Source organism: Leptonychotes weddellii, chromosome 7 (assembly GCF_054177405.1).
Source record: "Leptonychotes weddellii isolate Sample4059 chromosome 7, ASM5417740v2, whole genome shotgun sequence".
Classification (NCBI taxonomy): Eukaryota; Metazoa; Chordata; class Mammalia; order Carnivora; family Phocidae; genus Leptonychotes; species Leptonychotes weddellii.
This window is the reverse complement of record NC_138375.1, coordinates 56,881,661-56,893,306: the sequence shown is the minus strand read 5'-3', so window position 1 is coordinate 56,893,306 and position 11,646 is coordinate 56,881,661. Positions and strand designations below refer to the sequence as shown.

The 11,646-nt window shown below is 53.8% G+C and overlaps 1 protein-coding gene across 1 annotated transcript; it reads left to right on the top strand.

Moving 5' to 3' along the window:
* Positions 1-6,694: 6,694 nt before the first annotated feature.
* Positions 6,695-9,812, top strand: NKX2-5 (NK2 homeobox 5). Its single transcript, XM_006737943.3, has 2 exons — positions 6,695-7,130; positions 8,723-9,812. The coding sequence occupies exons 1-2, from the start codon at positions 6,800-6,802 to the stop codon at positions 9,361-9,363; spliced, it is 972 nt and encodes a 323-aa protein (XP_006738006.1). The 5' UTR covers positions 6,695-6,799; the 3' UTR covers positions 9,364-9,812.
* The last annotated feature ends 1,834 nt before the right edge of the window (positions 9,813-11,646 follow it).

The window sequence follows — 11,646 nt, the reverse complement described above, 5'->3', positions numbered from 1 at the left end:
TCAGGGTCCTGGGATTGAGCCCCACATGGGTCTCCCCGCTCAGCGGGGAGTCTGCTTGAGTATTCTCTCTCTTCCTCTCTCTCTGCCCACCTCTCCATTACACTCTCTTTCTCTCTCTCTCAAATAAATGGATAAATAAACCTTTAAAAAATATACTGTTCTTTTATGCATTACCTATAGAATAAAGTCCTAGAAGTGGAAATACTAGTTCAAAGGACTTAATGCATTTTTCATTTTGATAGTACAAAACTGTTCCAAAGAGATTTATCAATTTGCATTTCCAATCAACAATGTAAAGGTGACTAAGCAGCGTAATTATCAAACTTTATCTTTGCCAATCTGATAAGTGAAAACATTTGCCTCTTTGTGTTTTAATTTGCCTTCCTTCTTTCCTTTCATCCTTTCTTTCTTACTTTCATTTTATCACCAAGGTTCTGCTATTCCTGGCCAATTTTTCAATTGTTTTCTTGAGTCATTTTCATATTGATTTACGGGAACTCTTTCCATATTGTGGAAATAAATTTTTTGTTGTCATTATTTCTAGCAGTTAACCTGTACATTTTTTCTCTTTGATTATATTTATGTTTTGTTTTGTTTGTTTGTTTGTTTTTGCTGCACACAAGTTTCTTTTTATGCCATCAGGTTTACATAATTTGTCTTTTGTGGTTTCTAGGTCTTTAGTTCTCCTTATCCGCCCTCCCAAATATTACAAACACTCCAAAATTATTATCTTAACCATCTATAGTACTTTTGTGTTTCAATTCTTAGGTTTAAATTTTTCACTATCTGGAATTGAATGTGTTTGGTGCAAGAATAATCCATTTCCCTCTCTCTAACACCACTTTCATTTTATTTTAAATGTACACTACACTCCCTCAAATAGTGTAATATCACAATTGGCAGGGACCTTATTTCCTATCTTAACCAGTTTCACTTTGTAGGTTAGACAACCACCAACATGCCTCTTCACTGGATCCACTGCCCAGGTGAGACCACTTAACAACCTGGGATGCTTCCCAGAACAGCGCAGCTGGGGAGGGACCTTTGGTACACCTAATACTTCCAAAAAGAAAAACATGAAACTGGGAACCAGAGAGGGAAACAGGATGTGCTCAGGGTCAGCCAATCAGTGAGAGAGGCAAGCCAGAACCCAGTACTGGCGCATAGTCCAGTACTCTTTCTGGTACAAGTCGGCTTCCTTCAGGGTCCGTGTGACTTGGGCTGTGCAATCCCAGCTTCTGGTGCATGGTGGGCACCCAGTCAGTGTGGGTGAAGAAATACAGGAAATCATCCCGGCATCCAATAGTGACTAGGCTGTGGAGTCACTGGAGGCTGGGGGGACATTCTGGCCCACTCTTTTAGCTTTTCCCCTCACTACCCTCCCCCCTTCCACAAAGACAAACACTCATACATATACATACACAATATCCCCCAGCCAGGTAAATCTGTTCCCTGCTCCCCCTTCTGTGGGCCTCAGGACCTTCCTATGGCCAAGCAACTTTCAATAGACAGCCCTCAAAGCACTTCAGGGGACTTCCTGCCTGTCCTAACTAGCTAGCAGAGGCTGATCCTAGGGCAAAAGCCAGACAGATAACAGGGGAACATGAAGATAGTATTTCCAGGGCTCTGTTCAGACTGCCCCAAAGCAGGACCAGCTACGTAATTTGTGGGGCCCTGTGCAAAATGAAAATGTGGTGCTTCTTCAAAACTTCTTCTTCAAAACTAATCAAGAATTTCAAGACAGCAACAGCAGAGCACAGGGCCCTCCTAAGCCAGCCTTCAGGGAAGGATGGGGTTAATTATCAAGGGAGGAGAAAGAAGATTCCTCAGTCCTCTAAAGCTTTGGATTTTAGGTAAAGTGGGCTGGGCTGGGGGTTTTGCTATTCATAATATTCATAATAGCAAAAAAAAAAAAAAGGTGGAAACAACCCAAATGTCCATCAACTGCTGAATGCAGAAACAAAACATGGTATATCCATAGAATAGAATATTATTCCACCATAAAAAGGAATAAAGTACTTGTACACTGGTGAACCTTGAAAACATAATGCTAAGTGAAATGGAAATATGATTCCATTTGAATGAACTGTCCAGAATAGGCAAGTCTATAGAGACAGAAAGTAGACTGATTTGTGGTTGTCTAGAGCTGGGGAGGTAGGAAATGGGGGAGAGGGTTGGGGTTGATGGCTAAAGCCTACAGGTCTCTTTTAGGAGTGATGAAAATGTCCTAAAATTAATTGAGTGATGGTTGCACAACTCCGTGGTTTTACTAAAAATCATTGAATTGTATACTTCAAAGTGTACATGAATTGTATAGTATGTGATTTACACCTATTAAATCTCAATGAAGCTGTTACCAAAAGAAGAGGAGGGGGAGGAGGAAGAATCTTAAATACTCCTTCTCTTTCTCTCAACCGATCTTACTGCAGGAGGCCCCTCCTCCTTGATGAAGGTTTTTGGGGAACCCTGCATCAGCCTGGTCCTCTGCTCCAGCTGCGGGAGTGCGGGTGGGGTGGGCATGGGGCGAGGAGGAGTGTCTTGCTTCCTCTCCAGTTGGCGTGGCTCTAGGAGGCAGCGACGTGCACTAAAAGAAAACATTCAGGACTCTGTAGTGAGTCCTGTGTTCAAATCCTAACACTGTCACTTTCCATCTGTGTGACCTTGAGCAAGTCCCCTCACCTCTCTGAGCCTCTTTCTCCTCTGCCCAGTACTCGAGATAAGTAGATCAGCGATGACATAGGTGAGAGCGTGTGGCTCACCCAGTGAGAGCTCTAGAAACAGCGGCAAAAGGAGAATTTGATACCCGCTGAGCCACCTGAATGAGGCGCGTCCCGCGGCAGGAAAAACCCGGGGCCCGGAAGCCGCCTGGAGTCTTCAGGAGCCAAGGACGAGAGCGGTAGCCCTCAGAGTCGTCCCCCGCCCCCAACCCCGGGCCCGGAAGGAAGCCAGGGCGGCGGAGGGGCCCCGCGGCCAGACCCGGGAGCCGGGTTGAGGGCCGGGAGCCGGACCGCAGCCGCCGCTGCTCATCCATCAGCCGGACGAAGAGCAGAGGCGCGCTCTCCGCCCTCTGTTTGCTTTCTCGCCAATTATTGCCGCGCCGCAGCCCCTTTGTTGATACAGTAGTCCGAAAAAGTGCTAATGTTCATTTATCAGGGGGCCCGCCGGGGACTCCCACGAGTTGCGATTCTTCCCAAAATATAAACATGGGGCGAGCGTCCCAGACAGAAACCCCCATCTGTTTCCCCGGCGCGGGCGGAGAGCGAGGCGTTGTTGAAGATAAAGCCGCGGATAACGCCGCCTGTCTCCAATGGACGTCTCCCCGGCGCATTAATGACATTCCCGGTGATAGTTCCAGCTTATCTTTCAATTAATCATATATACCTTTTGCGGCGGGCCCTGCTGATTGCAGGAAAGGGGGGCCGGCTCGGGCTGTGCCGATTGCTTTTTCAATTAATAATATTTTATGCGCGGAGAATGCGCTCAAGTCATCTGGAATTTGGCTCATCTTAAAGCTCCAATTCTTTAAAAGGCAAGGGAATAGATGGGTAGATGTTCAATCTCTCCTCTCTGCCTCTTTTCCTCTCTCTCTCTCTTTCTCTCTCCTTTTCTCTAGGCTGAAGGCTGTTTGTTTGTCCTGCTAGTTTGGCCAAAGTGCGGCTTAGAGAGGCGGCCAGGTTGGGTCAGCCGCCCTTGGGAAGGAAGATGTGTCCCTAGTGAAGGGGGAGAATCAAGTTTCGTACCTCCCCACCCCCAACCACTGCAACTTCTATTTAAAGAAAAAAAGTTTTACTCAGAAAGTGAGGACTACAAATAAAAGTTAGCAATTGCTCTTGGATATTTCTCTGTGGAGGCCAGCGTGGGTCGCCCCAATTTCGATTTTGCCTGGATTTACTCTCTCTGGCAACGTTAAGGCCTGTTTTAGAGCCAAGGGAAATTATTACCAGATTCACCGAGGGTATAGGGAGTGAAGTCACTTCGTCTGAATAGGGAGGTTTTCTTTCTTCCCCTTTTCATGACACCTGACCCACAGGTCTATTTGTCAGCCCTGGGAACCATAGCCCAAAATAGGTGATAAATCTTAACCTCTTCGTTCTGCAGAGGAAATGCCAGGTTTTGTTTTTTGTTGTTGTTGTTGTTGTTGTTGTTGTTCCCTCCTCCAGAACTCTCTCTTAAACCCACACACAGTAATAATAATAATAATTTTTTAAAAAACACTAAAAACAGGGACCCCGGATGCAGCCTCGATGTCCCCCATTAAACGGTAATATTTCAGGCGTCGGCTCACACTAATCTTTCAAACTGTCATCGCGAGCCGCGCGACCAGCCCATTCACTTCACAGCGCTCCCAGGACCCTCGCTCGGAGCTCTTTTGAATGAGACATTTAATTGAATCGGATGTGGCTCGTTTGCCAGACGTCACCGCCTAGGCGATAGGCATCCTTTCCCACTTCCCCCCCCCAAAAAAAAAATCTTCAAGGGCGAACTAGGCCCCCAAGCTAGGTTAGTTGAGGGCAATAACTAACATTGTCCAAAAGCGTGGCGAGGACGGGCGGAAGAGAGGCTACTGATCTGCAGGTCCGTCGCGGAAGAACCGAGTTGGGGGGTTAGGCGGTGGGTGGATGAGGAGGGTTCCAGGGGCTTGAGAACTCCACCCCCACACTCACACCCACCCCCGCCACACATACACATACATTTGAAAAAGGCATCTCTCCGCAGACCCAGCTAACAATTCCAGAACCGCGCGTGGACCCTGGCTGGAAAATCCTAAGCGAGATTCCGCTGCGAAGGCCCGGGCCTGGTACTGGCGCCTGGCTCCCGGCAGTCGGGGTCCGAGTGCTCCGAGCCTCCGGGAGAGCCGCGCGGTGGTCCACTCTCCATCGCCCTAGCCCGGAGGCCACAGGTCCTGGAGGTGTGGGTTTGATGAGGGGCTGTAAAGGTCCTAGTGTTAGGCCTGTGCTTACTCCGATGGCACCCTTCCCGGCGGCGCTGCCTGACGGCTCCCCGCCTGCTTGAGCACCCAAAGGCCCATGCTCAGGACAGACACCACCTTGTCCCTCTGCTTTGTGCGTTTCCTCGGCGCTTTGAGCGCGAATTACAGTCTCGGGCTCTGAGCTATGGCCTTGGCTTGCCTTTGTCCCTACGCGCCTTTCTTCTATTCCAAGCACTTCTTCCCTAGTCCCCAACTCGTCCTCCACTAAGAGCCGAGCCTTCCAAGTCTCCATTCTTAGCAAGTCCCGGCGCCCCGCCCGCGCTTTCCCTGCACAAACCTGGGTCGTGGCTTGTGACAATCGACGCTTGTCCCCTGACAAGCCTTGCCAACCCCAGAGATAAAGTAAGGCGGCGACCTTAACCCGGGGGCCATTCTGCCTGCCTGGATTCTGAAACTACACAAAGTAAAGTGCCTCTCTGCAGTGTTCTGGGGGAGAGGGGATGGCCCAAGCTTTTATCAGATCTCCCAAGGGATCCAGAGGGGTGAGGTGGACCGGCACAGGATCTTGCCTGTAGCTTGCGCTCCTGAAACATTGGCAGATTTGTCTGATAGGAGAGTCCCTACTTTACCGACCCTGGGGCTAAAAATTGACACCCAATCTGCCCTGCCCTTCCCTGGAGCACCTGGACCCACCGCCACTGCTGGGTTCCCTGCTGGGAGCCTGCCCTGAGACCTCTGAGAAATCTTGGTTGGCTGGGCTCTGGGGAGCCCCGCCTGCCTGAGAGCTAAACCTGGGCCCGGCCAGGGGTCCTGGGGCCCTCAGAGGCCTGAAGGCCTCGCTACTAGGCAGAAGGGCAGGGGCAAGTGAGAAGCACGAATGGTGGGTTTCAGAAAAGGAGAAACTGGGTGGCTGGAAGCTAGGATGCCTTAGAAGATCTCTTCTAGGAAGCTGAGCTTACCGGGTGGGATTTTGGATTTGTTTTATTACTAAGGAGAGGGTCATTTCTTTGAGAGGAGGTTGATAGTGACTGATGCCCCCTGGAGTTGTGTGTGTGTGTGTGTGTGTGTATGTATAACTTGCACTACTATTATAGAAGGTGGCCATCCACCACCCCGTAACATCCACCTTGCCCCCAGGGCCTGGGCTGCTGAGGAAAGGGGGACTACTGGGGCATGACTGGCCCTGTAAGTCAAGCCAAACAGAACCCCAAAATTGTCCAGAATCTCACCCTTCTGTCATCACCCCAAATCAAACCTTCTCCCCCATGCTGCTCTTCTTATACAAACTCTTCCTTGCATAAAAAAGCCTTTAATAAGACTCTTGGAAATGTCTCCCCTCCCCCAACACCCCCACCAATCCTTCACTCTCCCATTCTGCTTTAGGTGCTGAACAACATTTCTTCAAATCCCAGATCTACCCAGCTTAGCCCAGAGGCCAGATCTGGAGAAGAATCAGGTCCTTTCCCGGGTATGCGCTTCGATGGGGTTTTCAGGCCAGTACTATGGAGAAATGCCAGGCTGCAGGAGCAATAGGAGAGCCTTCCAAATGCCTCGCGGTTCCTTTAAAAAGCTGAACAGGATTTTTTTTTTTTTTTTTTTGAGCCCTATGACTATATTAGGTGACACGAAACTGCTCATCGCTCCTGTCATCGGGGCCCCTGGCCCAATGGCAGGCTGAGTCCCCCTCCTCTGGCCTGGTCCCGCCTCTGCTGCCCCTTGTGCTCCTCACTACCTGCCGCCTGGCCACAACCCGAGCTGGAAGGCGGGTGCGCGGGCGGGCGGCGGGCACCATGCAGGGAGGCTGCCGAAGGCCGTGGGCAGCGCTGCTCTCTGCCGCCCACCTGGCGCTGTGAGGCGCGCGCTGCCACCATGTTCCCCAGCCCTGCGCTCACGCCCACGCCGTTCTCGGTCAAAGACATCCTGAACCTGGAGCAGCAGCAGCGCAGCCTGGCTGCCGGGGAGCTCTCGGCGCGCCTGGAGGCCACGCTGGCGCCCGCCTCCTGCATGCTGGCCGCCTTCAAGCCCGAGGCCTACGCGGGGCCCGAGGCCGCTGCGCCCGCCCTCCCGGAGCTCCGCGCCGAGCTGGGCCCCGCGCCCTCGCCGGCCAAGTGTGCTCCTGCCTTCCCAGGCGCCCCCGCCTTCTATCCGCGTGCCTATGGCGACCCCGACCCCGCCAAGGACCCTCGAGCTGATAAGAAAGGTGAGGAGGAAACACAAGCCCCTTCTCCCTCCCGGGGTCGCTTTTGTGTCCCAAGCCGCCGCCAAGAAATCCTGGCCTGGGTGGAGGAGACGCGAGTGCCTGGGCGGAGGGCCGAACGCAGGGGGCTCCGAGTGTGAGAAGTGAGGTCGTCGCCAGGGCCCCTGAGCCCCACGTCCAATCGGAGATTTAGAGGAAATGCTGGATTGAGATGATCAGAAAACAAGAGATAAAAGAAGTATATATATATATATATATATTTTTTTTTTTTTTTTTTGGCCCAACAAAGACCCAGGAGGCAGCAGACTTGCTCAACGAAGTTAGCGATCGGTTTGTGTAGAACAGAGAACGAGATATTCTCTGTATCAGGGTTTTGGGGTTTTTAAAAATCTCTTTTGGGTCCTTTCCAGGCTCTGCCGAAAACAGCTAAACAGAAGTTAAAATGCTGCACACCAGATAGGCTTTTGCTCACGACTGGAGAAGGGCCCAGGACCTTCTATATCCTACCCATAACCCGGGTTTCTGGGGCTTTTTCTTCTTTGTGCCAGGACAGTGGAATCTTTGGGCACAAAGGCCTTGATTTAAAAATGAGATACTGCGAACTCTCGGGAATCTGATTAGCAGCTTTATTGTTCCGGCACAGCTTCCCGACGCTACCGGGGTCGAGGGGTTCTCTTCTGGAAAAAGTTAGAGAATGCTGCGCGACTCAAGGCGCGAGGCAATGGAGGAGAGGACCTCGGAAGGTGGCGGGATCGCCGCATAAGCCAGCCGCGGGTCGGGGAGAGGGGAGAGGCGGGCGGGGCCGCAGAAGGGGGCATGTTGGGAAGACCTTGTTCCAAAGCTGGGTCCGCGCGAATCCGAGGTGGCAGGGTGCGCTGGGCGAAGGGCCGCGGTGAACCGAGAAGGGATCTTTCCAGCCTAGAAAGGTTTGTGTAGGAGCAGAGGGAAGGCCCGGGGACAGCTGCCGGCGGGTCAATTCAATTGACCGCTGCCAATTCGAATCCAACTCGAGGAAGGCGGGCAGGGCAAGATCCGAGGCTGCCTGCCCACCCGCGGCTTCTTGGGCGCTGGACAAACCCCGTGGCGGCTGCGCGGGAGTCTTCGATCAGCAAACCAACACCTCTTCCCTTTCTGTTTCTTCGGGGTTCCATAATTTTCAGACAGTGTGACTGATCCTGGAGTGAGGCCTTGGTCTCCCTTCATCTAAATTCTCTAACCACTGTAGCCCTAATCGAATTCACCCCAGGGCATCACCCGGTTTTATTTTCTTTGCAGCCTGAAATCTTAAGTCACTGACCATCACCCTCACCAGAATGTGAACTCCCCGAGGGCACGGACCTCGCTTGTGTTATGTTCTCCAGTGCCTAGAGCCATGTTGGCATATAGTAAGCATTCAACAAACGCTAACTGGCTGTAGGTCGGAAACCGAGCTGTCCGTGGCGCCCAGTGCACTGGGCAGAGCGAGCCGCAGCCCAGCTGGGCGCTCCGGACAGCACGGGGTGGCACCCACTAGGGCTAATTCCCCGCCAGGCGCTCCGCGGATCGGGCCGCTCTGACCTGACCGAGCGTCCCTCTGCCCCTCTGTTTCCCCGCAGAGCTGTGCTCACTGCAGAAGGCCGTGGAGCTGGAGAAGCCGGAGGCAGACGGCGCGGAGCGACCCCGGGCGCGACGGCGGAGGAAGCCGCGCGTGCTCTTCTCGCAGGCGCAGGTCTACGAGCTAGAGCGGCGCTTCAAGCAGCAGCGGTACCTGTCGGCGCCCGAGCGCGACCAGCTGGCCAGCGTGCTGAAGCTCACGTCCACGCAGGTCAAGATCTGGTTCCAGAACCGGCGCTACAAGTGCAAGCGGCAGCGGCAGGACCAGACTCTGGAGCTGGTGGGGCTGCCCCCGCCGCCGCCGCCGCCGGCCCGCAGGATCGCGGTGCCAGTGCTCGTGCGCGACGGCAAGCCCTGCCTAGGGGACTCGGCGCCCTACGCGCCAGCGTACGGTGTGGGCCTCAACGCCTATGGCTACAACGCCTACCCCGCCTACCCGGGTTACGGCAGCGCGGCCTGCAACCCTGGCTACAGCTGCGCCGCTGCTTACCCAGCCGGGCCGCCGCCGGCGCAGTCGGCTACGGCCGCCACCAACAACAACTTCGTGAACTTTGGCGTCGGGGACTTGAACGCGGTGCAGAGCCCCGGGATCCCGCAGGGCAACTCAGGAGTGTCCACGCTGCACGGTATCCGAGCCTGGTAGGGAAGGGCCCTACCTGGGGCGCCCCGACCGATCCCAGCTCTAGAGAGGGACACTGAGTCTCGGGGGAGGGAGGACCCCTGACGTGTCTCCACGTCCCTTGGATTTCACATTCACTCCCGCAGGGGCCTCGGAGCTTTTTCCGTCCCCGGCGCCTTTGTCCCCAAGCGCGGGAGAGTTTGTGGCCGCGTTTACAGAGCTTGCGGCGATTGATCCCGCAGTCTGGTGCCTTAGCCGTCGGTCGCCCCCAGAGTGCCCTCCAAACGCCCACGGGCACCCCCAACCGGCTGAACATGGGCCGTTGGGACTGGGAGCCCGGGTGCAGCTTTCTTCGAGCCTGGGCCCGGCGCCCGGGCCCTTGCCGCCTTGCCGCCGCCCACCCACCCTATTTATGTTTTTACCTGTTGCTGTAAGAAATGGGAATCCCCTTCTCATTAAAGAGAGTGCGCTGATCCCGCATGTGTCTTCTTTCAGCTTGCCGCGCTTCAGAAACTGCATTTTAGAAAGCAGAGCCGGGCTGCCCAGCTGATCTTGAGTTGCAGGTACAGGCATTCACTGAGCAAATTGATAATAATAAACTCGTCCTGGGTTCTTTGGGTTAGATACTGCCTGGCATTGTCTCTCATAATCTTCAATAACGCCCTAAAAAGAGGTCCTGTTTTAAAGTTTAGCAGACTGAGGCCTGGAGAGGTTTGATGGCCTGTCCCTGAGCAAACAGCCAGGAGTGGTAGAACAGAGGTCTCACTTCACAGACAGAGGGCACTTGCCTGGAGCTCCCCAATCTTGCTTCCTTGAACCCTAGCACATGTCAGGCACAGTTGAGGTGCTGGGCATTACATGGAGAGCAAAGGGACCTGGGTCCTCTGCAATTGGAGCACACAAGACTTCATCCTGCTTAAAAGAACATTTTACTCCATTTTACAGGTGGAAAAACCTAGAACCAAAGCTCTTATCAAGCTTCCCAGAATTCCCCGGCCCAGCCAGGAAGAGGGCCTGGGGTCCTGTGGCCCCAGCCTCACCAGCTGTGGGCTCCGCGGAGAGGTGGCTTGCCGGCTGCCCCGCGAGCTGTGGCTGGGCTGTAAGAATTCACATGGTCAGGGAACCTCCCACCCAAACCTGATGGCTGTCCTCTCCTCTCCGCATTTAACGAATTTTGCCATAGTCTTGATCAACAAATGCAACTGTTCAGGCTTTACAGATGAGAAAACAGGCTCGAGGAAATTAAGCTAAAAACCTCCTTGCTGTGAGACTTGCTCGCTGCACACCCTGGTCTGTAAAATGAGGATAACGAGAATATCTTCCGCTGAGCCCAGGTCCCACCAGTCCACAGGGGCTCCGACCTGACCTCTGACTCCTCTATCCCCAGCGTCCAGGGCCGGGAGGAACTAACTGCGCTTCTTTAAAAGGGATGAAAGCAGGAGGGAGTGGGAGCTTTGAGTTCCTGTGGAATACAGGTTTTTTTGAGATTTTCCCCAGCAAGCGCTGGGCTGGCCTTGTGGGGTTTAAGCCATTTGGCCTAGGGCTCCTGGTCGTAGCCAAAACATTGATTGTGGCGTCCAGAGACCAAACGAGACTTAAAGTGCCCTAATAGCCAGGAAGAGTCGTCAAGCCAGGCCTGGTGCAACCAGGAGCCCTCCTGCCGCCGCGCCGGGGCCCATGCGGCTTTGCCAGCGCCTGTCTGGTCGTCTCTTTGGGTAAGTGCTGCCCACAGGCTCACCACACCGCCGGTGGAAGAGGGGAAGATGCCAGGAGGTTCCACCACTTGCCGGAGCCTAGCAAGGTGCTGAGGAGACGTCACCGGGAGCACGCAGTCAACCATCGCAGGGTTATGCACTCGGGCTCCATGAAGGAGAGGAAAGGGCTGAGCTCAGGGCTTGACTCTGGGCCCCAGGATTTATTCCCTCTGCTGTAAGGTCCAAGCCCAGCTGGTGAGCGCCCCGGGGAGGATGTGTTCAGTTCAGTCTCAGCATTCCATGTTCTGGGCTTATGACCCTGCTTCCAGCCTTTACCTCCAGTGCACTCAGCGCTCCCTATCCCTCTTGGTGATTCGCGCCTTCGTTCCCTCTCACAGAGGGGTACATTGCGGCTCCACGAGGCCATCAGACCAGCTCTGAAAACAGAAGGCGCTCTCCTACCATGCATCCGTGGCCTGCAGGCGGCCTAACTCATACACCCGAGGAACTCCTTCTATCTGGAGCTCACCCACCTTCCGCGCTGTTAATCAGAACAGTGTATTAGCCCACAGCCCCCTGGGGTCCTGCATATCCGTTGGCCTTTTTCATCTTA